This window comes from Folsomia candida, unplaced genomic scaffold (genome assembly GCF_002217175.1).
Source record: "Folsomia candida strain VU population unplaced genomic scaffold, ASM221717v1 Fcan01_Sc013, whole genome shotgun sequence".
Lineage (NCBI taxonomy): Eukaryota > Metazoa > Arthropoda > Collembola > Entomobryomorpha > Isotomidae > Folsomia > Folsomia candida.
The window spans coordinates 1,390,428-1,414,309 of record NW_019091205.1 but is presented as its reverse complement, the minus strand read 5'-3'; the positions used below and the strand labels follow the sequence as shown (position 1 = coordinate 1,414,309).

General features: G+C 35.2%; 4 protein-coding genes, 1 long non-coding RNA gene and 1 other non-coding gene across 14 annotated transcripts; 4 read left to right on the top strand and 2 right to left on the bottom strand.

Moving 5' to 3' along the window:
- The first annotated feature begins 4,577 nt into the window (after nucleotides 1-4,577).
- On the top strand, nucleotides 4,578-6,142 carry LOC110855678. Its single transcript, XR_002548490.2, has 3 exons — nucleotides 4,578-4,709; nucleotides 5,032-5,095; nucleotides 5,576-6,142. It is a non-coding gene; the product is annotated as an uncharacterized LOC110855678 (long non-coding RNA).
- A 983-nt stretch (nucleotides 6,143-7,125) lies between these two features.
- Nucleotides 7,126-10,317, top strand: LOC118437509. The gene is made up of 4 exons (XM_035856554.1): nucleotides 7,126-7,708; nucleotides 8,112-8,392; nucleotides 9,100-9,519; nucleotides 9,909-10,317. The coding sequence occupies exons 1-4, from the start codon at nucleotides 7,465-7,467 to the stop codon at nucleotides 10,032-10,034; spliced, it is 1,071 nt and encodes a 356-aa protein (XP_035712447.1). The 5' UTR covers nucleotides 7,126-7,464; the 3' UTR covers nucleotides 10,035-10,317.
- An 847-nt stretch (nucleotides 10,318-11,164) lies between these two features.
- On the top strand, nucleotides 11,165-12,839 carry LOC110855637. 2 transcript variants are annotated; one of them, XM_022104045.2, is made up of 5 exons: nucleotides 11,165-11,249; nucleotides 11,358-11,469; nucleotides 11,544-11,656; nucleotides 11,726-11,858; nucleotides 12,203-12,839. In XM_022104045.2, exons 2-5 carry the CDS (start codon nucleotides 11,406-11,408, stop codon nucleotides 12,439-12,441), a joined length of 549 nt encoding a protein of 182 aa, XP_021959737.1. In that variant the 5' UTR covers nucleotides 11,165-11,249; nucleotides 11,358-11,405; the 3' UTR covers nucleotides 12,442-12,839. The 2 variants fall into 2 exon arrangements, with proteins under 2 accessions (XP_021959737.1, XP_035712252.1); XM_035856359.1 differs by having other exon boundaries at nucleotides 11,183-11,245.
- Nucleotides 12,748-14,351, bottom strand: LOC110855634. The gene is made up of 2 exons (XM_022104042.2): nucleotides 13,771-14,351; nucleotides 12,748-13,364 (listed from the first exon to the last, which is right to left on the bottom strand). Exons 1-2 carry the CDS (start codon nucleotides 13,771-13,773, stop codon nucleotides 12,921-12,923), a joined length of 447 nt encoding a protein of 148 aa, XP_021959734.1. The 5' UTR covers nucleotides 13,774-14,351; the 3' UTR covers nucleotides 12,748-12,920.
- Nucleotides 14,352-15,132: 781 nt separating this feature from the next.
- On the bottom strand, nucleotides 15,133-18,562 carry LOC110855635. 8 transcript variants are annotated; one of them, XR_004836075.1, is made up of 9 exons: nucleotides 18,360-18,562; nucleotides 18,125-18,277; nucleotides 17,879-18,049; nucleotides 16,525-16,721; nucleotides 16,235-16,450; nucleotides 15,976-16,146; nucleotides 15,798-15,891; nucleotides 15,482-15,543; nucleotides 15,133-15,276 (listed from the first exon to the last, which is right to left on the bottom strand). XR_004836075.1 is itself a non-coding variant. In XM_022104043.2 (4 exons), exons 2-4 carry the CDS (start codon nucleotides 18,261-18,263, stop codon nucleotides 16,657-16,659), a joined length of 375 nt encoding a protein of 124 aa, XP_021959735.1. In that variant the 5' UTR covers nucleotides 18,264-18,277; nucleotides 18,360-18,561; the 3' UTR covers nucleotides 16,655-16,656. The 8 variants fall into 8 exon arrangements, 1 of the variants encoding a protein (XP_021959735.1); XR_004836078.1 differs by having other exon boundaries at nucleotides 15,134-15,276; nucleotides 15,482-15,510; nucleotides 15,820-15,891; nucleotides 18,360-18,561; XR_004836074.1 differs by having other exon boundaries at nucleotides 15,169-15,543; nucleotides 18,360-18,561.
- Nucleotides 18,563-22,848: 4,286 nt separating this feature from the next.
- On the top strand, nucleotides 22,849-22,967 carry LOC118437528. The gene has a single exon (XR_004836148.1). It is a non-coding gene; the product is annotated as a 5S ribosomal RNA (ribosomal RNA).
- The last annotated feature ends 915 nt before the right edge of the window (nucleotides 22,968-23,882 follow it).

Sequence of the window (23,882 nt, the reverse complement as noted above, 5' to 3'; positions counted from 1 at the left end):
TCTATTTTTATATTTAGAGAAATTTCCAGTGCTACAGGTTAAGTCATGAGACATGTGCACATGTCTCATGACTTGACTCATACCAACACTGGCACATGTACCAGTTTTAGTATCAGTCTGTAAATACTTTTTGTAAATACTTGTAGAGTATTTTATTATTTTATCAACACTTCTATTTATGGGTCGAAGGTCACCAGATTTTAATCGTTTTTGTTATGTTGTTGTACTATGTACGTATATGAGTGTGGAAAAAATGAAAAGTCATAAACCAAGAATTTGACCTAAACTTGCATTTGCTATACAAATACTCGTATGAATACATACATACATCAAAAACATTTATTTTTGATCACATAAAAATGCAATTTTTTCTCATATTCGAACGTATGTATGTATTTATGTATGAGAGGTGGAATCGACTTAAAATTGGGGTATTAACGAGTTATGTATCTTAGATTTAATTTAAATGATCGCAACTAGTTTGGTACTAAAGTACATACCGTAAATACTCTATTTATAGCCGGGTCTTGAACCTATATGAGTTAAATAAAATTAATTAGTTTGTCTCTAATTAGAGCATTCGTTTAATGCCTGTTGTTAGTTGCTTCACGTTATGCATAACGGAAAAAATAATTTACCCGGGTCCCTAATTATGTATACCCGGTTTGAAATTGTGGTCGGATTTGTGGCGTCTTTAGACCCGGTTATAAATAGAGTATTTACAGTACATACACATGTGCATGGGTATCCAACTCCAATTCCACTGACTTGGACGCAGTCGTCTTACTTACATATGAATCATCTCACAATGGAGGTATCCCAGCGCATGGTCTCCGATTTTAACCAAATTGGTGTGAATCGATCTCAAATTTAATTAGTCAGAAATTTGCAAAATACAATATCTGCCGATGCTGAGGTTTGGCGGAGGGAGATACATACATAGCCAGGAATTTGCAAAATTATAATATAGACAATTAGATATTGTATTATTTATTTATTGAAAACATAACATTACAACAAAACATAATACAGCACAAAAACCAACAAGCCCCCACCAAGACCACTAAAATATAGAAGAAACAACCCATTCAAATTTTCAAATGTAATATAATCCGTAATAACATCAAGTGGGGAAAATCCTTTCGTACTAGAAAGAAACCTTAGTTTGTCCCACTCGTCCCGAATATTTGAAAGTCCAGACTCCTGCAACCTTTTCATGACTTTTGAGGCCAAGGCTACCGGGATAAATTGAAATTTGAAAAACCCTGGCTGCACATCTGCCACGTTTTTGGACAAGTAGCACTTATATTTTCCGCCAAGTCCGTAGTTCTGCAACCATCCAATTACGGTCTCATCCTGCCATGGATGTTTAAGAAAAACGGATTTTGGTTTTGAGGGATTTATGTGAAGATAGATATTTTCCATAACCAGGTTCAAAAGATGGTACGAGGATTTGTTAAATATCTCGGGATCTTTACCCTTATAAACAAGTTCGTTTTCAATGACTTTGTGTTGTCGCTGATATCCCGAATCCAAATTGTCCACGTAGATGACGGTGTAACCCAAATCAATGAAATCCATGAGACTCTCAATCTCCTTAAACTTCTCAGGAGCGATTAGACTCGATGTAATAAAGTATTCGTAATGCGATAAGATAGTTAAGCTTACAAACCAAAGGATAATTAGAGAAACTTGAGATAAGTTGCAATTGCTCTGGTCCACTGGTTGCTTGAATATTGCGCAAAAGGAGGGAAAAAATACTGGTTTTTTGTAAACATTTTCCTTAAATCTATATTTCGAAATAACAATTAACCCTGAAATTAAAAAGATAGCTACACCCCAAGCTAGATAATCGAAAGGTTCAATCCAAACGGATAAACTGGGGTTTCTCATCCTCGACTCAAAATCACAATAGACGCAGGATAAACCCCGAAATGTACTGAATACCCGTTCCTTAATCTGGATATACTCGTGGATTTTCCATACACTCCAAAACCACAATTCTCCATGAAGATTGGTTCGAAACTCGTGCGCACTTGAAGAAAGTTTTAAACTACAATTCATAGCTTTGGAAAGAACGTTTAATGTTTTTAGTACGGCTGAGCAATTCGATATTTCTTGAAGTTCACTAGTGGCCATGCAATTCGCAAAGTGTTCTATGTACTTCCATCCGAAGTTAAGTAAGTTGCGATTTTTACCGTGTCAGTAAACCAATACTCCCTTAAACTGTACAGATTAAATTTTCTCGGGTTTAACGGACTTTGGATTATATTCCAGTAGGATTTGCAATGAATACAGAATACGGCCCAATTTAAAGACAAGTTTGTATCGTTCATTGCTATCACGGAAGCTTGCATGATATTCGCGGCGAATTTCATGTCAGCATTCATAATAAATCTTATTTTAAATACGTCGTTGATTATGACAAAGTTGTGAAACTTACTGGTTCGAAAGTTGTCTCGGTTTCTGTACCGGAGGCGTACATATTGAATTTGTTTCTCAATGTTAAATCCAACGTTTAAAGAGCAAGGTTCGAACACATGGAAGTCTGAGATGTAATTGTGCTCTGTAGTTTCATAAAGTGGGAGTTGAGTTTGAATCGTAATTTTTGTAAAGTGAATACCACCTTTTAATGTTTTGTGTAGGATTAAATTCTGTAAATCTGTGTAGAAGCTAAAATTGTCGCCAGCACCGTAGAATTTTATTGTGCAAAGTTTGTAATCGCTTAAATCCCCATTGTATGCTCGGGGTTGGATGTTAGAGGTGGATGTTGAGATAGTTTGCAGAAATATTTGCAGAAGAAATAGTAGCTGTTTCATATTTTTGTAACAATTTATTTTTTTTCTGAGACAAAAATAATTTTGACTGCAGGGGCCATTTAGCTTAGTAAAATTTACCAACGCTAAAACTGTCTTTAGAATAGTTAATTATATGCTAAGTAATACGTTATATGTTGGATATATGTAAACGAAATGGAATTGCAAAAACAAATTCTGCTCATAAATTACAAATGGCATATATTTATGCATAGCTTTTTACCTAATTCTCATCTACAATGTTAAAATGAAAACTTGGAAAGTTTTGGAAATTATCAAAGCTTAATATCCGGGTTCTCGAAGAACTTTTCGGGTGGCCTAAGCATAATAATTGACAATATTTCAAATTCTGTATTTTATTAAATGTGAAATTAATACCTACTTATTTGGGATGTTGATTAAGTCGCCTATGAAAATGTTCCGAATTTAATGGAGAGCAACGTAGTCTTAATAAAAATAAGTTTGGCATTTCGGAGTGAGCACTTTGCTTATAAATAGATATGTAAAAAATAAAATATGAAACTAGGTACAACTACGGCAACAAAATCAAAAATACTTATATAAACATTAACTAAACCAACTTTACTTAATATTAAACATACATGCATATTTAAATAAATGTATGAATAACTAATGAAAAAATCCTCGTTTCATTCTTCCTATTCATTTTCGAGCACAATTTTGTTTGTACGCATTTAAAACTCACGCGATAGGAGGAAATAATTATCTATATGAATATGTATATGAATATTATTTTAATAATTCAACACATACCCACAGTGCCTATACATACTTAAGTTTAAATCCTTTTTATTTTGGTAACTTCGATTTAATCCCGAGAAATTTGACCTTTGAAACTTTGCACAGTGAAAGTCCATAGAGATTGAGTAGGAATGCCGGTTCAAACTTACACAAATCTTAACAAGGTCAAAGGTCATAATTTTTCACCAAAAGGTCATTTTCAGCTACCTTAGAGAAATTTTTTCGGTGTTTTAATTTTTTTATTTGTTAGCCTAACTCAATCTGTAGAATTTGGCATATTGTGCAGGTTCATGCGATTTTCTTTAAGGGTACAGGAAGTTTTTTTCCAGAGCTTGATAATTTGTTCCCATAAGGCCAATATTATAACTTCAGAAAAAAGTACGTCGAGTAATTGGAAGATGTGAAAGATTGTAAATTACACAATCCTTACTTAATTTGTTTTACTCGAGAGATAATTTTTCTTTGCTTCGTTTCGCATTCTTTGAAGTGAGGTAAATTCCAAAACAATTGAAACCCTGATATTTTCAACATTTATATATCAAAGGATGAGTTATCTGAATCAGCGCCTGTTATTAAGAGGCGATTTTTAATGTCAAGTTGAAAAATTCTACACTTCCTAAATTCCCACATGTCTGATGCACGTTTTCTCCTCTTCGCATGCAAATATGTCCGCCAAACGTAAGCATTTGTGGATCGTTCTAAATTTCATATTAATTTAATTTCTGATGGATGGATAAATAATTTGGTCAAAATCGGAGAGCATACTACATACATTGGGAGACTACGATGGTCAATTATTTCTGTAATTAATGCATATTTATGTCCATACATATGTACATATGCCTGCTTCCTTTTTAACTCTTCATAATCATACGTATCTTCTATTCAATCTTATATACATTCAACTTTATGTACATACTTCCACATCAAAAATATCCTTGCTGGATACAATCATACATTATATAATGTTCCATGGAATACTCTGCAGCTGCAGAGTATGTATGTCATGCGATGTGTTTTTCTCTCTAAAACGTTTTCAATTTATATTCAAGGCGATCTGTAGCATAATTGTGGTTCGTTAATTCACTTCGTCATTTGGATTGGGTAAGGACTTTGGTGATAAAGATATTAGTAAGTGGTTTTTCATATATTTATTTTTTAATATCATATATTTTCAGGAATTAATAAGTATTTAATAAATTACTAATTTAAGGATTTTTAATTTCAAGTCGTGTAAATTATGTAAAGAGTTTTGTCTTTTTGCTTACTTGATACATAAATATTTACATGTACTTATAATTGGGAAGAAATTGAAGGGTAAATTTCAGTTTATGTATCTTAATTTGTATTTGATATCATTTTAAACCAGGATATTTAAATCTGTACTGATCTAGTAAATAAGCATTACCGTATTCTTGGAGCAAACTTTGTAATAATTTGACCTCTGTTATAGGTTGTCCGTGCTGACGTAGAAATTTACATAATTCACCAAAATCAACCGTGCATATTGCAATCAGGTGAATATATATTATTTTCTATCATATTCATCCTTTCATATCATCACGTCAACCCTTGTAGTCTGCGTGTAATCAGTGTGTTAGGTTTGTAACTTTACGAAATTTTACACACATGCCCGAGCAAAATTGACTTGCGACCTTTTACGAGATTTATGCATCTCAATTTCGTTCGTAAATAACTCGAGTATTTAGTATTTGGATTTTCAGTTAAAATCAGAGTTGGTTTAGGTTACGCATTTGTAGCAAAAAAGGGTAAGAAAATGTACACAAATCAACATACATACATACGTCAAGTGTGCGTAAACTTGTATTTATACAAACTTGACGAAAAATATCTCACGAGCTCGTTCATATTGTACATATATGTTCAAATTTAAACTGTTAGTCCGCAGCTGGGCTTACATTACAATTACCGCTTAGATATCGTAGCGATTATTTTTTAACTAAATATAATTACTTCAGTATTATACTTGTCATTAGGGAATTGGTCGCCCCACAAAAAGGAACAATCAATGGATCAGATCGAGCAATACTACCGGGCCAATTATGGCTACTTCCTTCTTTGGTTTGGGCTTTTGACCTTTTTCGAAATGGGAAGAGATAAATTGGCAGCATGGCGAACTTCGGAATTAAGCTTACATCTCCTGGAATTTCTTGGAGGCTGGGTTGGATCTTTGTGTGGTCAGGTATTCTTCTGGCACAAGATCAGGAAGACAAGCTACCAGGTCGTGTACAGGATCATTGTTTTCGTTCATGTCGTGTACATGTGGGAAGAGCTACTTTGTTGTGTGGTTGACGTCTGGAGTTATTACAATAAATAATAAATGAAATATGAGAGCTTATCCACTTGGATATTAGTCTTACGTTCCATTAATAATGACCCTGATTAATTTTATCGACGTCTTCATTGTAAATACATATGATCTGATGGGTAAATCATTGCCAATTCATACACAAATGATTTATGTATCACCTTTAAAATTCATTCTATCCTTGGCTACATTGTCGGACTGAAATTTATTAATAAACGATTATATATTACCTATACTACTGTTTATTAATTTGTTTTACTTCAGCACACATTTTTCTTCGCTTTCGTTTACTTTGAAATGAATTAAACATTTATTTGAGGATGGGTTATCTGAATCAGCGCCTCTACATAATTAAGATGTCGACGATTCCGAAAAATCGTGCGAATTGACGTCACAGCAAAATTGATCGGCGTCAACCTCTCGCATATTTGCATGGCTGTCTAAATATGTGTCCATGCATCCATGCAATTATTATTTAGTTCAACGTTTAACTACAAAATATGTACTTATATAGTCGGTTTTGTACGTAATTTTGATCCCATATTCTGTAATTGACGTATGACGACAGAATGCCGTGACCCCATCAAATCGATCACATACATCAAGCATGGTTTCTATTTATTAATCCACAAGTGCAAATATTTGAAGAGAAAGAAAGTGCAAAGTTCAAGCAATTTGAGTGAGTGACGAATGTCCTTAACTGTTCATTTATTCATCCCCATTAAAGCCTCGTGTTCATCCGATAAGCAAACAAAAGATATGCAGCCCTCTTCAAATTGACACATAATAAGGAATTAAGTACGTGGAAGAGAATAAGAGAGTTGACAAATAACTTATACACTTTTGTAAATATCGATTTAGAGGAAAATTGTATCGGGAAAAGTTCCTCAATTTCTCATACTTAGGGACGTTGCGAAAAGAATGGGGCTAATTTTCGCAATAATAATCGTGACATCCGGAGTGACCTTTATGACCTGTGTCACAAATAAGAAATATAATTCCTTGACCTTAAAATGGATCACATCCTTTATGCCCGTTCCCCCTACAGAGCTTTCACTAACTAAATAAGTACATACGTCGTAGTTTCTCGGTATGGCATTTATTTATTTATTTGTTGATACCTATCCCGACCACAATTTGGTAAACTATTGATTTGACCCAGCCCAGAATATTGCGTAGTTGGGAAGGAAAAGAGTAATTTGTGGGCAGTATTTGTAGGTAGTGGTAGAGCCATGTACATACCTAAGTTGGTAGAAAATTCAGTTTAAAAATTCAATTATAATTTGCGGCTTTATTTTTTAATCGGCTTATCATACCTAGATTCCAATTTCGCGGTTGATAAGTGTCGCCAGACCAGTTGGTGTCAAATATTTAAGGCAACTAAACCATACATACACCAGTTGCACAACTACCAAATAGATAAATATGACTCTAATTTGGTAAAACTTTGTAATCCTTGCCTTATAATTTTCAGGATTTTGTAAAAATTTTATTATTAGTATCTACATATCTACCTGTTGGTCATCGCCGGGTAACAGATCACTACCACACGTTGCAATGTCTGCCGGAGTATATTTTCATCATGGTCGTCCCTCCGGTAAAGGGGGAAGTTCCCCCTTAATGTTGGGTGGGTATCGACAGTGGCGAAGTTGGACGTCGGTAGATTCCTGGCATGAAAATGACCACTTATCCGGCTCGACGGAACCCTCGGTGCGGATAACGCTGGATAAGACGTCCACGACCCCGGTGCATAACCAAATCTCGGGAGTGATCGAGCTCAAAAGGAACGAGACTTATTGCGGTATGCAAAAAAATGACGACATATCTGTGTTTATACGCTCCCGAAATTCGACATAGTAAAAAGTGGTTCATTTTCAGAATTCATAAGATTTCATAAAATAATATGCATACAAATTGTATGGGCAAGATGCATGCATAAAAATTATATGCACGGAACTTAATTATGCATAGAAATTAACATATACGTCTTTCGCATACAATTTTATGCAGAAACCTTTTGCAACATGCAAACCTGTATTAAGTTTTTTTTATTATTGCACATACCAGTGTATTCTTGCAAAATTTCCAAAGTTCGCAAATTGGCAAAAATCTGTTCAGTAATCAAATACTTTCATTCAAATATTTGTTCGCGAATTTTACACAAATCTGAAAAAGGATTAATCCAATTTTAACATACTTTGTAGGCGTGATCGTTGAGCTTTTGGGATTTTATACGCATGCGGAAACCTCTTACCCGATATTGCCAAACGACAGGTGCAACATATATCAACGGGTGGCCGGAACCGGGGTGAAAGGGGAAACTATGACGTCTCGAGCCTTGACTAAATTTCCCTTTCAGCTTAACCTCCCACCAAATTGTGTGCTGCCAGCTACCCTAAAAACTAAAATGGGTCGACAAGTTCAATACTATCTTCGCGTATCGGAGGAACGTGGAACGGCTGAAAATTCCCAGATGGGAAGAAAGGTACGGAAATTGTGTATTTAGAGAGAAGAGCTCCGTTGAATTTAAAGGCATGAATATTTTATTCGTAAAATTCGACGGTATTTACCAGTTAAAAATAAGCTTATGCTTTTGAAAAGTTAATGTACTATGAATTCGAACAACTTCATAAACTAAATCCAGGGTAAATTCCACTCTTTATTAAGTTAACGTTAGCATGGTTTACTTTATATACAATTCAGAACGCATTTGTTTTCAAAAGCGTAACTTTATTTAGGTATGTACGTATAAGAATACAGACCTTTGGGAACTTTGCTCCAGAAATTTCCAAAATTTCCAAAGTTCCCACTTGTCGACGTCAGAAATGAAGCATTTTAAAATTATCAAGTTGCATACAGTACGTACATAATTACGAAATTCTCTGGTTATGAAAAAATTGCAAAAATTGATTTCTTAACGCGTTAATCCAACCCTTTGTGTATGTATGTATGCATATACATGCAATTCACTGCATGTGTGTGCATATGTACATGCAGGCCAATTAAAAAGATGAACGTTTCTGCATAAATTTATGTATCAACAAAAATCAATCATTTCTTGCCCAAGCATGTTTTTCAGAAATTTCGAAAGTTTCACTAATTTCGAACATAAAGAAATGTTGTTCTCCTTAATTTTCGAGATTTAAGCAAGTTAAAATTTGTGAGTACACCCATTATAAACTCAAATTACAGATAATCCTCTACGGGGGTCGGTTACCCCTGAGGACCAATCCTTGTGCCATCTCCCCACTAAAAAAGGAGCTATCACTCGACGGTGTTACCGTCGTGTTGGAAATTGCCAAGCAGGAATTTCTCCTCGGACAAAGTATCCCCTTCACCATAACGTCTCAAGGGGAAAGTAGTGTCGTGAAACGAGTCAAAATATCCCTCACGAGAACAATCTCCCACTCACAAAAAGTACTAAGATGCGTCGAACAAGAGAGTGAAGTACAAATCTCGTCCGAATCCGAAGTCATGGATTGTCTCGTTTTTCGAAGATTTCTGAAAAGAGAATCCTTCACGAGAAGTGGAAAGTTGTCGCAGGGCAAAGATCCAATTCCCACGTTTGCATCGGATGACGAGCCCCATTTAAGGATTCGTTACGTGGTCGAGGTCAGTGACGAACAAGGGCAGTCTTGCAGTGAATGCTATCCGATTTTGAAAAAAAACTTTTGATCAACCTCTAATTTAATTAATATGAAATTTACAAAATAAAGTATATTCAAAAGTTCAGGTTCGGCACTGGTATTTGCATCCGAACAGGAGAAAAACCGCAATAAATTTGGATAGTGTGAAATTTGTCTCTCCTCTTCGGATGCAAATATCTGTTCCAAATTTGAGCATTGGAAGATATTTTATTTTGGAAGTTTCATATTGATAAAATTTGTAGTTGACTAAAATTAACCATTAATTTGGCCAAAATCTGAGAGCATACGCTGGGAGACCTCCATTACTTTAAGTGAAGTTTAAACATTTGTGACGACAAGTGTTCGTTTTTCTAGATCAAGCTGACCACCAGGGGACATAATGTTGACGTGAAGCAAATGGAAGTCATTATTGGGACGGAGGTGGTTTCCAGTGATCGTAAAGAAATAGAGGGGGCATCGTCATCTATGGTTGTACCGTGAAACGGGTTAAATTGTTTTAAAATATCTCGTAATTAGTTGGACAAGTAGTGTTGGTGTAGTCAAATTTATTTTTATAAGATTTATCACTATCTTCAACATCTTCGTAAGTATTTCACACTGAAATATATAATATTTGAATGCAAAAAATCTTCGTCTTTGAGAAATACATACATTGTAGAAATATGTATATATACCAACGTAGAATTTCCTAGGAAAAATTTGTTCTCTCACTTATTTATTTTCAGGACTTGTATACGATTTCAAAAATTATTTATTTATATACACATCCAAAAGTGAATAAATACATACACTAAAATTGTTCATTCTCGTTTTGCTCATTTATAATTTACATTCATCAATAGAAATAATTGCAAAAATAATTAGCTAAAAATTGCTTGTAGTTTTTGAGAAAAATGCAATTCCATAAATAGCGATGTCACCACCGGGTCAGTTCCGGATTTGTTAATTCGCATGAGTGTAAATATGTCTCTACATATTAACATAAATAGGGACACATTGTACACATGTATATGTAAAACCGTATTTTTATTGAACCCTAGCCTAGGTTTCACTAATTTGAAAGACAACCGAGGAAAGCTCGGTACCCTTTTTTACCCCTTTTATGAGAATGCCGATATATTTACATATGTACATAGTATGTATGCATTACTCTGAGCCACTTATTTGGCCCTTTAAGAGTATTATCTGGACCTGCAAACTATGCACTACAAAACATAAGTGCATATGTATGTATGCATATGCATATTTAGTTGCATATGTACAGGGTGGTTAAAATGTCACGCCACAATGGAAAATTTTTCGATGGGAAAAATCCATAAATTTCCATTAGTTACCGAAATTTTGTCTCTAAAATGCAACATTTTAAGAATTTTGTCATCAGTTTTGATAATAATTTATAAAAATCTCAATCCCAAATCTTGTAACTAATGGAGATTTAGGGACTTTTCCCATTGAAAAATTTTCCATTGTGGCGTGGCATTTTAACCACCCTGTATATACATGCTCATCTGCATATGTATACATACTTATATATGTACATTCCAAAACAAGCTTTAACAGAGTAATAAATACCTTTTATATGCATTAAACCTAAGCAAAGGTTCAATAGCTTCATTTATTCTCTAGAATCCGAACAGGCTTGTCTTGGAATTTCTAGAGCCTTTGGCAAAACTTTTCTACAGAATATATATGTATGTAAGTATGTAGATAAAATAATTTTCGTCACTGTATATGTATGTACATACATATTTAGACCACATTTCCATATTTAATTTGTTTTTAATTCGTATGTTTATTTTACAGAATTTGACAAACTCAAGCTAGCGCAAAAGAAAATTGTCTTGTTTCTACATGGACAAAACAAACATGGACAAAATATTGATCAGCATTCCACTAATTTTAGGATTCTTTGGTGGTATGTAACTGAATTAAAAATTGTGTATTTAGATATTAATAATTCATATCGAAATTGTGTATTACCTGTTTCAGTAATACAGATAAACGCTCAAACACCTTGCACGCCGGTGGATGTCACGGTGCTGGAGGTAAATTATGTTGGATGGGCAGGAGGAAAAATGCACTACACGAATCTTGGAAATCTTGTAAGAATTGTGATCTTAAGTTTTTGGCCAAATTTGCGAGTGTTTAAATTTGGCATCTTTTTTGCATAGGGAATGTCGTACTGGGACGCGATAGAATTTTGTCTCTGCCACGGAATGGAACCAACCTTAATTAAAGGACCCGACGTGGATGTGATGTTGTACAATTTTCTCCAGCGGCTATCGGGAAACTCGACTTATAATAGTAAGACGATTTAATTGAAAATTTTACGAAAATTTTATTTTTTTTATCGAATTTTATCGAATTTTTTTTATCGACGAAGTTTTTATCAGAACTTGTGCAAAATTATGCGTTTTATAAATACTTGTTGTCATGTTTAATACGCGTTAGGCGTACTCACGTCGATGTATAATTTGGCAATGTACCAAATCATTTCAGAAACAATTTGCGAATTAGAAACATTTTAGCGAATACTTATCTACGAACAAAAATGCCAGTTGTTGCAAATTTCTTCGGATCATGACCGATTTGCCAATGTTACAGTAAGCACAACTAATAAATATTTATTTAAATTATGCATTAAACAGCTCGCCCCTTCTGGCTAAGCCTGAACGATAACGATCGAGAAGGAACCTTTCGCTGGTACCAGAATTCCACCCTTTTACAAGGCTACACAAACTGGGCACCAAACTCGCCAGTCATTGACCCACAAGGTGGTCCTCACGTCAACTGCGTCTCCGATCAGCAGTACACAGGTAGACAAACTTGTGTCTGGATTAACGTTCCATGTGACACGACTTGTTGGCGACCACTTTGTCAACGCTAGGGAAAATGCAAAATTTGCAAAAAAATATTTTAAATTATTTTAAAACAACAATAATTAAGCTATGTCTTTTACCTATTTTGAGAAATATTTGTAAAATATTGACAAAGTGAAAAGGAATTATTTCTTTTCTAAAATCTTACCATCCATACTTATGAATAAATCTCACAATATAAAATTATGGTAATTTCATATTTCGAAAAAATTCCTCAAATTTTTGTAAACTCAAAATACGACGGTTATGAAAATCGAAGTTATACATACGTATGTGTGTACATAAGTACATTAAAATTCAATTGTCTGGGATAAGTGTGTGAAATATTTTCAACTTTATTTGTCCAAAATATTTAAAATGTCTTCAATTTCCATGGAAAATAAAGAACTTTTTGTTCACTGTAAAATACGATTAGTTTATCTTAATTTAATTGCAATATAATTTACTAATTCACATATTTATTCTCCCTCCTTTCTGCTATGCAAAATTAATTTATCAGCGCATCCATTTCATTCAACATTTTTAATACTTTGGTCACCGTTTCACTCGTTTGAGTTAGCACGTCTGAAATATTTTTGATAACTTGTCTTCCTTCAGAATCTCCGGGTTGGAGAGCATTTTCAAGAATTTCAAGCTTTTTGAATAATGGATCCGCCCCGTAAATGATTAACATGATGGGATCCGTAATATTGTTTACAGTGACTTGGTCCAGTAATTCGCCCTCGTGTCGGGCCAACTCTTCAATAATTGGCTTCATGAGATCTACTGCTTCGAATAAACTGGTCATTTCTGCCATGACCTCGCCCATCGGGGTTTTCACTTCGGGTGAATCCGGATATCCGGAATCTATCCGGTTCGAGAGAGATTGCACGGATAGAAAAATACTTGTGAGGCCGTTACAAATAAATTGCAGGAGAGGTAGAAATGGTTCCTGAAATAAAATTAATTTTTTAATTAGAGCGTTGCACTAAATGTGAAAATAAATTTAGCAAAATAATTTTGGCAAAATTTTTACAAAATAGTGACACCCTTAATCTACACACACTAATTAGAAATTCAATATTAAAATAATACCAATTTGTACCATCAGTTGTATTAAAATGGTACTGACAAGTAAAAGTAATAGCTCTGTATTAAAGTTGTACCACATAAGTAGCAAATTTGTTGGGACCGGTACAATTTTAATACCAAGCGGTAGCTACTATAAAATTGTGATTTTCCTCGCAAATCTTTTGTGTAAAGACTTCACAAAAAAATCAAAGCTGTCTCATTTTAATGCCAAAAAAGTACTCCCGTTTTTTAACCAATTATCAAATTTTATTTTATTTTTGTATTACCATTTCTGACGAGTTCAATTTAATTTTATGTGTTACAAAAAGTAAAAAAAAACTTCCTGTCGCCGGTATCCCTAAATGTGGAGTGAGTGAAGTGAGACGATTAAAAGTGCATCTGGCTGAGGATGAGGATGCGAGAAGTGAGACGATGACGTTGGTGTTAGGTTAGGATCACTGGATTGGATGAGTAATGTTGGTTGGTTGATGATGGTTAGTCACATTACATTATTACATTACAGGTTAATTTCTAGCCTGATTCTACGTATGAATGGAATGAATCACACAAATTGTGAATACGTATGTATGTATGTATTTAGTGCAATAATGCTACGCAAGTCGTCCCCGTGACGTTTACATTTGCATTCTAAATAATAATTTGTGAACTTTCGCAAAAAAGTAGTGGGGTGAAATTCATCCCAATCTTGTGACTCATGATTATGCACATATTAAACAGGTAATTTGTGACAAGTACCAATGTCAAGTCTGGAATATTATTAAGTAGCTTCAGCTACTTTATGTGAAGACTTTGTCTGTCTGTCTGTCTGTCTGTCTGTCTGTCAGCAGGATATCAGGAGAACGGATCGAGATAATCGAAATCGGTTTTCGCCATCATACATAGGACCCCAGGGGGAGGATCCTATCAACTTTTGGGGGCAACCGGACCACACCCCCTTTGGCGACAGGGGGTGTGGTCGGGGCAAAATGAGATTTTTAGTGCAATTTAATCTATAGGTGAAATAGAGTAAAATTATGTGTTCCGGAGTTGTGCCACACCCCCTCGGCGCCAGGGGGTGTGGTTGGGGCAAAATGAGATTTTTAGTGCAATTTAATCTATGGGTAAAATTAGGTGAAATTGAGTGAAATTAAATGAAATTAAGTGAAATTAAGTGAAATTAAGTGCTTCCCCGATTGTGCCACACCCCCTCGGCGCCAGGGGGTGTGGTTGGGGCAAAATGAGATTTTTAGTGCAATTTATTCTATGGGTAAAATTAAGTGAAATTGAGTGAAATTAAATGAAATTAAGTGAAATTAAGTGAAATTGAGTGTTTCCCCGATTTTGCCGCACCCCTTCGGCGCCAGCGGGTGTGGTTGGGGCAAAATGAGATTTTTAGTGCAATTTAATCTATACGTGAAATAGAGTAAAATTATGTGTTCCGGAGTTGTGCCACACCCCCTAGGCGCCAGGGGTGTGGTTGGGGCAAAATGAGATTTTTATAAAAAATTAATCTATAGATGAAATAGAGTGAAATTAAGTGTTCCCGAGTTGTTCCACACCCCCTCGTCGCCAGGGGGTGTGGTCGGGGCAAAATGAGATTTTTACAAAAAATTAATCTATAGGTGAAATAGAGTGAAATTAAGTGTTCCCGAGTTGTGGTGGGACCGTTTGGGGTGAAGTACGTCTGAAGCTACTTCCGTATGCGCGTTTGCGACGGTTTATTTCCTGCGTTTAATGGTATGATGGACACGTAAGAAAACTGAATATTTGTACATAAATACGTGTGTATCTGACTGAAATGGATGCACTCTTAAAAATAATGTCACCCTTTTGAAAAGTAAATGCACCCTTAGTGATAAATTAAGTAAGTTATACAAAACCCTGCGTAAACTTTACGCTTTATCAAGTTAGCGTTACTCTGGATTTAGTGCATGTAGCTTGCTTAATTTTGAATTCAGAGTGCAAAGGAGTAACAATATTTTAAGAGCGTGCATATACATATTTGTACTATTGATTAATTAATTTAGCTAGTATAAATTAAAAGTAATAAGTAAATGTGTCTTATAATATTTATTTGTCGCGATGTACAGGGTGGTTTAAATGTCAGGTTACAATGGAAAATTTTTCAATGGGAAAAATTCGCAAATCTCCATTAGTTACAGAAATTTTGCCTCTGAAATTCAATATTTTAAGAATTTTGTCATCAGTGTTCCATAAGTTTTGATAAAAATTAATAAAAATCGCAATCCCAAATCCGTAACTAATGGAAATTTACGAATTTTTCCCATTGAAAAATTTTCCATTGTAACCTGACATTTAAACCACCCTGTATGTACACTTGGGAAAATTTGAGTAATAGTGAAGATTGGAATTTCAACAATCCTGAGACATTTGTGAATTCGGGGATTCTACAAAAAATAGGAAACGTGTATTACTGCAGGCATAAAAAAATTATTGCATGCTTAAAAAAAGTTATCAAGTTTAGAGCTTACATAACCGCGTTTGGTGACAATACAATCCTAATAACAATGTTTCCGAAGGTCAGTTATGGATATTTCTTTGTTCTACACTCGTTCTCTCTCAATTTTTTCCAATTCGTAAGATGTTTTATCCTCCAAGGGGAGAAAATTCAACTGGGAAGACGAGGTGTTGGAATTATGTATCTATTTTGAGGGGAGATGATAATCATTACTATGTTGAGTAAAAAAAATTGAAAAAAACGCATTAAACATCGGAAATCCATAATTTTACCAGCGTCGATTGGTTCAGGCTTGATAAAAATGGGACAAGAATTACTACACATTTCCTTTGTTTCATCAGTTTTAATATTTCCGACGGACTTCTTCTCCTGTTCACGTTCCAATTCGTCCAAGAATCGTTCATCGTCCGAATCGATTTCCTTAACGACGGGGTCGGGTCGTTTTTCGATTAATTTTTGAGTTTTAAAAGTCTGTATGCTCATCGACCCTGAACATAGAACACTTAGACGTTAGACACGATAAAAGATTGTTTTTACTACTTATGCGTGTCGTATTTCTCACCATTTCCAGCAGTCGGGTGGAGCTTAGATATGTGTCTCTTTAAACTAAATCTCGTCGTAAAACTTGCCGGACAGTGGGGGCACTGGGGCACTTTTGGGCGGGGGCCGTGTGTTCTAAAATGGCTGATGAGTTCTAAACTTCGACGAAAGGCTTTACCACAGAGGAGACACTAGTGGGGTTTGGATGCCAGGGAGACGCTGTAAAAGGAGGACAATTTTATTGAAAGATGTATGTACGTATACCTTAATAGCTCGGCGGGTATCATGGATATTTGGTATTTGGAGGTTCGAGGTTGGAGAATTTTGTATCAGTATGGATATTAGAGGGCGAGCATTTTTAATGGATATTTGGATATTGAATATTGGATATTTGGATATTTCAAGGGATTTTAATGGATACATTTGAATATTTGGGGGCTGAATGGGGAGAAATTTGTAATGAATATGGATGTTTGGATATCAGAGGGTGACCATTTTTAAATAGGGAATGTTGTCAAAATACATGAATTTTAAATACCAAAAAATTGTATCTTGAAAATACAACACACGCATTTTGTATTTAAATACAAAAGAATCGAATTGTATTTGTATTTTGAAGAAATGTATTTTGACCATCCATCTTTTAAGAGGCTTTAAATATTTGGGGGCTGAAGGGCGAGATATTTAGGGGAGTATGATGGACAACGGTTTTGGATACGGATATTTGGAGGTTTTCACCCGATATCCGCCGAGCTCATAATCAAAGTCACAATTTACATACGATTCCTTCCTGAGTCTTTTACGTTGTCGAACTGTGATTTATAAAGTTTGGGAGCGTCCATAAATCACGTGATCGATTTTTGGACAATTTTGACCCCCTTCCCCCCCTTGGTGACCGGTGGTGATAATTTCGCTACCCCCCCCCCACCGGTCACGTGACAGGAGACGATTCTCAAATTAAATCATGTTGTCCGGAATAACAATATTTTTTAAATCAGTAATCAAATTAGACCTAACGTGTAAATAACTATTTAATACGCCAGTCAGACATAAGAATTTAAGTCGAAGCAGGTTTCTAATTATGCAAAATGAAAATCAAATTTATATAACGTGCGTGTGGTATGCCAAGAAAGTTTATATTTAACTCTCATGACATTTATTGGCATATACAAAAGTTAAAAAAAGCTTGACTCATGTCACGTGACATCTGACCATACCCCCCCCCCCGTGGTGATAATTGGTGACAAATTTCAGACCCCCCCCCCCCTCTAATCGATCACGTGATTTATGGACTCTCCCTTTATAGTTAAGAAAACTTGACATTGGAAGAACGTATGAATTGATTGAATGGTTGTAAAATCTGATTTTAAACTCACCTGTTAGGTTGAATACTTCCTGTTCTTCTAAACTATTTATATCCTCGGGTAAACGATTGTTATTCTGCGAGCTTATGTCCACGTCATGATATCCGATTGGTTCAGTCTTGATAAGTTGGTCAGCGTTAAGATTATCACACAAATTTGGAGGCTCGTCAATATTTATTGGACCTAATGTATCGTTAATTTTAATTATTGGAGGATTGTACATACATGTGAAAGAAAACAGAAGTTTTTTTTAAATACCCGGCCATATAAATCCTCCCAGAATGTGGGAAGGTTCCTGCTTTATGTTTCCGGGATGGATTTTTAAATCGTCGTCGTCATCGCCATGTCTACGATTTGGCGAATACTTTATGTCGAGTACTAGGTCATCACGCTCCATGATAGTTTTATGGTCTGGATAAATATGTACATGTTTTTTTATTATTTGTTGTGCGATTTTGCGTTTTTTGATTAATTGTTTTATACTTTTACTTACCTTTAAACCAAATTGGAATTCAAATTACGGCTCGTAATTTACGAGTCATATTAGCTTAATTGATTAAAAGTTAAATACTTTTTATATATGTTACAAAGTGTAGATTAACTTTTAAATTTTGTCTTTGGAATTTAATATTCTGTGTTTATTTACAATTTTGAGTGTATGAACACATGTGGATGAAGAGCATGACGTGAAAATGAGCTGGATTTCTGCCGCCGCTTCATGCTTCAACAGGCGACCAGGGTTCACAAAGCTGTGGTTTTTATATGATTTATTTTTGCAATGCAAAATCTTAACGTAAATTAATTAAAAACCACCACAATTTGGTTTTTTCCTCTGCTCGTTACTAAAATACTTATTCACATTTTGCACATACATCATCTGACCATTTTTAATTTTTTAGCAGGCATTTTGTTAAATGGACTACAATTAAAAAATGCAAAAATACTTATTGTGGATGACCATAGGTGGGGGTCATATTTGTATGGTTTTAACAAGTGTTTCTAATAAACAGTGATACAATTTGTTGATTCGAGCATGTATCACAAAAAACCCAGTATTTACTATACCAGTGTTTGGGGAACCCTACTAAATGACAGATACTTGAGATTCTCAACTTGAGATTGCGTCTCACTTTTCATAAGTGTGAATGCATGAATAACTTCTTGGAAGCATTATTCCGTGTCGTTTTACTTATCCTTTTGCATTAACTGTAAATAATTTACTAAATGCGAATTAATACATTGAGACAATTCATGCAATCAGTGCTAGCCTGTAAAACTCGTGAGCTTTGTAAAATGACTAAAAATCCGCTCTTAATCTGAATACATATGTATGTAAGTTCACGAAAATTTGTAAGCAAATTGTTCTGAGAAATATTTGAAAATTTTTCAAGAGTTGACAAGTTTACGGATTTTACGAGATTTCCAAGAATTGTATGGATTGGTACATTATGTGCATCAAACTCCCTACCGTCCATATTGCATAACAAATATTTAGGCTGATTGTATATAAGTTGAAAATGTTGCATTTTCTTCAAACTTTAGTTTTTGGTACATATCCACCGGTAATTCTTATCCATCACAAAATGTTTTCCCTTTACCAGTCTGTTCATTCATCTTATTTCTTAAGCTGAATCATCACAATCAAATTGGTAGTTACTGTTCCTACAATCTGGAAATAAAAACGTTAAAATGTATGTAAATGTGCCTTTTAATTAAAAATTCCCTGAATTATTTAATCACGGGAGCAATCAGACCCAGATCGACCTTGAAGTAATCGGTGTTTAAACAAGTCTGCTTTAACTTGAGTTTCCTTCCATTCCAAAGTCGGATACTTTTTCTCCCATCGAAATCTTACAAGTTGTCATCCCCCTCTAATTTTTCGATCACTTTTTCGCTCCCATTTTCCAGTTGGGACCCCTTCTTGCAAAGCATCCAAATTAGATAGGAATACGCCAGGACGGTCGCTGCATCCGAAACGGCCCCCCGCACGTCGGGGACCTACGATTAGAAAATCCCGCCAAGAAGTACGAGCAAAGGATTATTCGCCCAATACTGTGTGTCATATCGATGACGATGCAACCACCGAAAAGATGCATGCATGCAGGATGCCACGTGGCGTCTAAGTTGGGTATAAATCTGCACTTTTAGATCGACCGAGGCTGGAATCACGGTGTGCTTTAAACGGTTCAAAATTTCTAAGTAGCAGGATAAGAAATGCGTCATCATGAACGGGAAGATGGCCTGGAGGTAGCCCAATGTTGACGGGATGACGATTTCGAAAACGGACGTTACAGATTCTAAAAATAATTGGAGAGTGAAAATTGCAAATTTAAAATTTGCTCAATTTTTAACTCAATGTGTGCAATCACAAATTGTCATGAGTTACGGAATTCATTCACATATGTACACACGTCTGATAAATTGATGATAAGAACAAAACAAATAAGTATTGAACAGAATTTTAGGATTATTATCACAAATTTGACCAAGTATCCATTTCGAGTTAAAATCGAGAATTTAAGAGGGTACAATTAGCTCAATTTTTAATTTATTGTGCGTACTCAAAAATCGCTGTGACTTACGGCAACGTTCGCAGCATATTTCGCAAATTTAAGATTAGAACATGACATGGAAAGAATCATGAAATTAAATAGCTTTCACACAAATTTTAGTAGCAAAATTTAGGATTTTCTTTAGAAAACTTAACTGGGTATCTATGTATGTAGATATTTCGCAAAACTATTTATCCCATAAACTCATTAAACACGGCCCATAGAAATTACGGAAATTCGTGCAAAAAGGGTTATTATCTTGCTTTGCTTTATTATCATATTTTGTAAAAATCCAGTCAGGAAACAAATATTATATTTTAAAGTTTGCAAATTTGCTAAATGAGGCACGATGCTGAAAAAAACGTTGCCGTGAGTACGCCCAGTGCAAAAGCTTTGCAATCCCTTTCGCCTACTTACTAGCAGCGCCATCGCCTCTGTTCGGATTTAGCAAGTACCCCTGCCACATATCCGCAATGAACAGGACGCACAGAACGATCCAAGCGATAAAATCCTTCCCAATCTTTCCAACAGATTTTTGCCCAGGGTAAAACCCCAACTGATCAGAGAGCTTGATAATTTCCTGAAAATCTTCCCAAAATTTGGTGAGATCCTCCCTCTTCAAAAATATTGCTAGTTTTACATACGACGTGGCAAAAATATGACAAAACGCTTTTAACGTCATAACAACAGTGGAATAGAGCCTGTTAGCTTCGGATTGTCGGCCAGCCAGGGTCATCAAGTTGGTTTGAGGGTGCAGTATTTTTGTGTAAATGACAAACAGAAATATATTTCCGGAAATGAGAAGAAAGTGGAGAAAGTAGACGAATCGTTTCCATTTGCTTTTATTGCACGTGAAATTATCTTTGTCCAGAGAGTGAGGAAAGTAGCCAAGAAATTGGGAAATTCTTAAAGAAAGGTGATACATGGTTCGTCTCAATTATAAATTGTGTATTTAATTAAATACACTGTTAAAATTCTGGTATTTACATATTGCTCGGTGTTAAAGGTGCAACGGCTCGGTAATGAAATTATACCAGTCGGTAGAATTTCCTACCGATATGGTAAAACTTTAGTATGTACTGAATAATTGCTACACTGTATTACTTACTAATCTTAATTTCTTGTGGATGGATGGACAGATATATTCAAATTCTATTCAGAATTTATTTCGTTATCTATTCGCTAAACGGATGCAGACCGAGGAATAAATTGTACCGGAAATTAATGAAAAAGGGATTAATTATTAAAAGACACGTGTACATGATGATGTAGATATGCATTTATGCATGGTAAACAGCAGCACTGTGGATGATTACTTGGAACAATTTACATCAACAAAGTGTGATATCAACACAAAACTATACAATTTCTCTTTTTTGGCTGTGCTTATCTTCCTCGTCCACCTGCGTGTGAGGATGGTAGATAAAAACCAGGCCAAATGTAACACAAAATCATTTCCCATATTTCGCAGGAGAAAGTGAGACAGAGTGAGAAAAGTGGTTGGCGGTGGGTATCCACCACCATCGTGCGTTAGGATCGTATGCGCGATCCATTTTCTCACTCTGTTTCTCTCTCTCTGCACTCATTAGTGGCCAGAGTTTGTTATGGCTCTTGCTGTATAAGCCCCTCCCTCAGAAACTTTGACCCCAAAAAAGTCATGGTAGCGGCCATTTTGCAGCGGACCACAAAAGCGGAAAATGTAGCACTTCTAAAGGAGAAAAATTTGGCATCAGGTTGTCAGCCGCAAAATGACCGCTAAGGTCACTTTTTTAACGATTTATATGTAGGTCGAAAAACCGCCAATTTTCGAATTTTGAAACTTTTGATGCATCAAAATGTCCGTATTCATGGGGAAATTAGAATTGCAAATGCAAGTTGGGGTCTAATTCTTGCTGTCCCGAGTGTACATTGGATTTCTCATTTTTCTCAGTTTCTTTTCTCAATTTTTAAAAGGGGGGTGGTTGAATATAATTCAAAAATAGCTATGGTAAATTGACGGTTGTACCCGGAACTCTACTTGCAAATTTTTATATTTAATTCGAAGAAATCGATGCAACGTAGAATGGAACATTTCCCATAATACGTCTCGGTATGTTTAGCCTCTAAAAGTTCAGGGCCACCGTGTGCGATCAATTTGTGTAAATTTAAAAATTAATACTCTGTTGAAATGAGAACATGACATGAAGAAGAATAAGCTTACCGAAAGCAAGGGTCACATTTAAAATAAATGCCACATCCTCAGAATCCATGCATTTTTCTTCAAATAAAATAAAATGCGTTGAAAATTGTAAATATAAAATACTAAAATGGGACGCGATCTTTCATTTCATCTCAATGCAAGAGTCATTCAGAGCGTTTACTTCACGTCAATGATTTTCCATTTTTGTGCTCGTTTTTAGCATAAATAGGGGGAAAGGAAGGTGTTCATTTGTCAAGGGCCATACCACGTTGAATGCACCAGTTCTCGTCCGATCACTGAAGTTAAGCAACGTCGGGCCCGGTTAGTACTTGGATGGGTGACCGCTTGGGAATCCCGGGTGCCCTTGGCGTACAATTTTTGGCAGATTTTTTTGCACTATTTTGACTCTAATATTTGTAGTCAGCGTACTACTGGCAAAGTTCTTAAATCAGTTAAAAAAACTTGCGGGCCTCAAACAATTTACAGGGTTCGAAAAATATGATTTCGCAGTTTTTCAAAAGCGATTCTGGTATCTTGTTTTAATTAGGTTTCCTGGATCAGTGTTAAGGTTTAACACTAATTATTCAATAAAATTGGCAAAAAACTGAATTTGAGCTTATTGATCGACAATATCAATGTAATCATTTTTATTTTTGAAACGATAAAAGTGATCTAGTTTTATGGAGTATCATTTAGACATACCAATTTACATACATGCATATTTTAATATGACGTAGGTACATAAATCAAGGATTTAACCAGCAAATTGTAGACGCAAATAGAAATTCATAGCACTGGTATTTACACATGGTAACGTATAACTTACCATATGGCAGTAACTAATTGGCACAGCAACAAACCCATTTTTCTAAAATTATAAATATACCACCTAACCACGAAACCATACTATATCAAGCTAAAAATAAATATAAACTGTTGAAACATTGAAACGTTGAACATATATATTGAAATATAAACTATAGAAATTATGATTTTGCACGTATTTGAAAAATCATAATATGCGAATCCCGTTACGACACAAAGTTTATTAACTGATTTTTAAGACCTTTGCCAGTAGTACGCTGACTTGGTCAAAAAAGTGCAATAAAATTGGCAAAAAAATTGTACGCCAAGGGCACCCATCCAAGTACTAACCGGGCCCGACGTTGCTTAACTTCAGTGATCGGACGAGAACTGGTGCATTCAACGTGGTATGGCCCTTGACAAACGAACACCACCTTTCGCCACTATTTATGCGAAAAACTACAAGCACTGGAATTCACAC

Excerpts from the sequence above, each read along its gene's own strand:
- LOC110855635 (XM_022104043.2), bottom strand. The coding sequence starts at position 18,263 with ATGGAGCGTGATGACCTAGTACTCGACATAAAGTATTCGCCAAATCGT. Across the intron at positions 18,050-18,124 it reads GGGAGGATTTATATGGCCGG|GTCCAATAAATATTGACGAG; the intron begins GTATTTAAAAAA and ends ACGATACATTAG. Across the intron at positions 16,722-17,878 it reads GGAAGTATTCAACCTAACAG|CGTCTCCCTGGCATCCAAAC; the intron begins GTGAGTTTAAAA and ends CTCCTTTTACAG.
- LOC110855637 (XM_022104045.2), top strand. The coding sequence starts at position 11,406 with ATGGACAAAACAAACATGGACAAAATATTGATCAGCATTCCACTAATT. Across the intron at positions 11,470-11,543 it reads AATTTTAGGATTCTTTGGTG|TAATACAGATAAACGCTCAA; the intron begins GTATGTAACTGA and ends TACCTGTTTCAG. Across the intron at positions 11,657-11,725 it reads ACACGAATCTTGGAAATCTT|GGAATGTCGTACTGGGACGC; the intron begins GTAAGAATTGTG and ends TTTTTTGCATAG.
- LOC118437509 (XM_035856554.1), top strand. The coding sequence starts at position 7,465 with ATGTCTGCCGGAGTATATTTTCATCATGGTCGTCCCTCCGGTAAAGGG. Across the intron at positions 8,393-9,099 it reads ATTCCCAGATGGGAAGAAAG|ATAATCCTCTACGGGGGTCG; the intron begins GTACGGAAATTG and ends CTCAAATTACAG. Across the intron at positions 9,520-9,908 it reads GGATTCGTTACGTGGTCGAG|ATCAAGCTGACCACCAGGGG; the intron begins GTCAGTGACGAA and ends TCGTTTTTCTAG.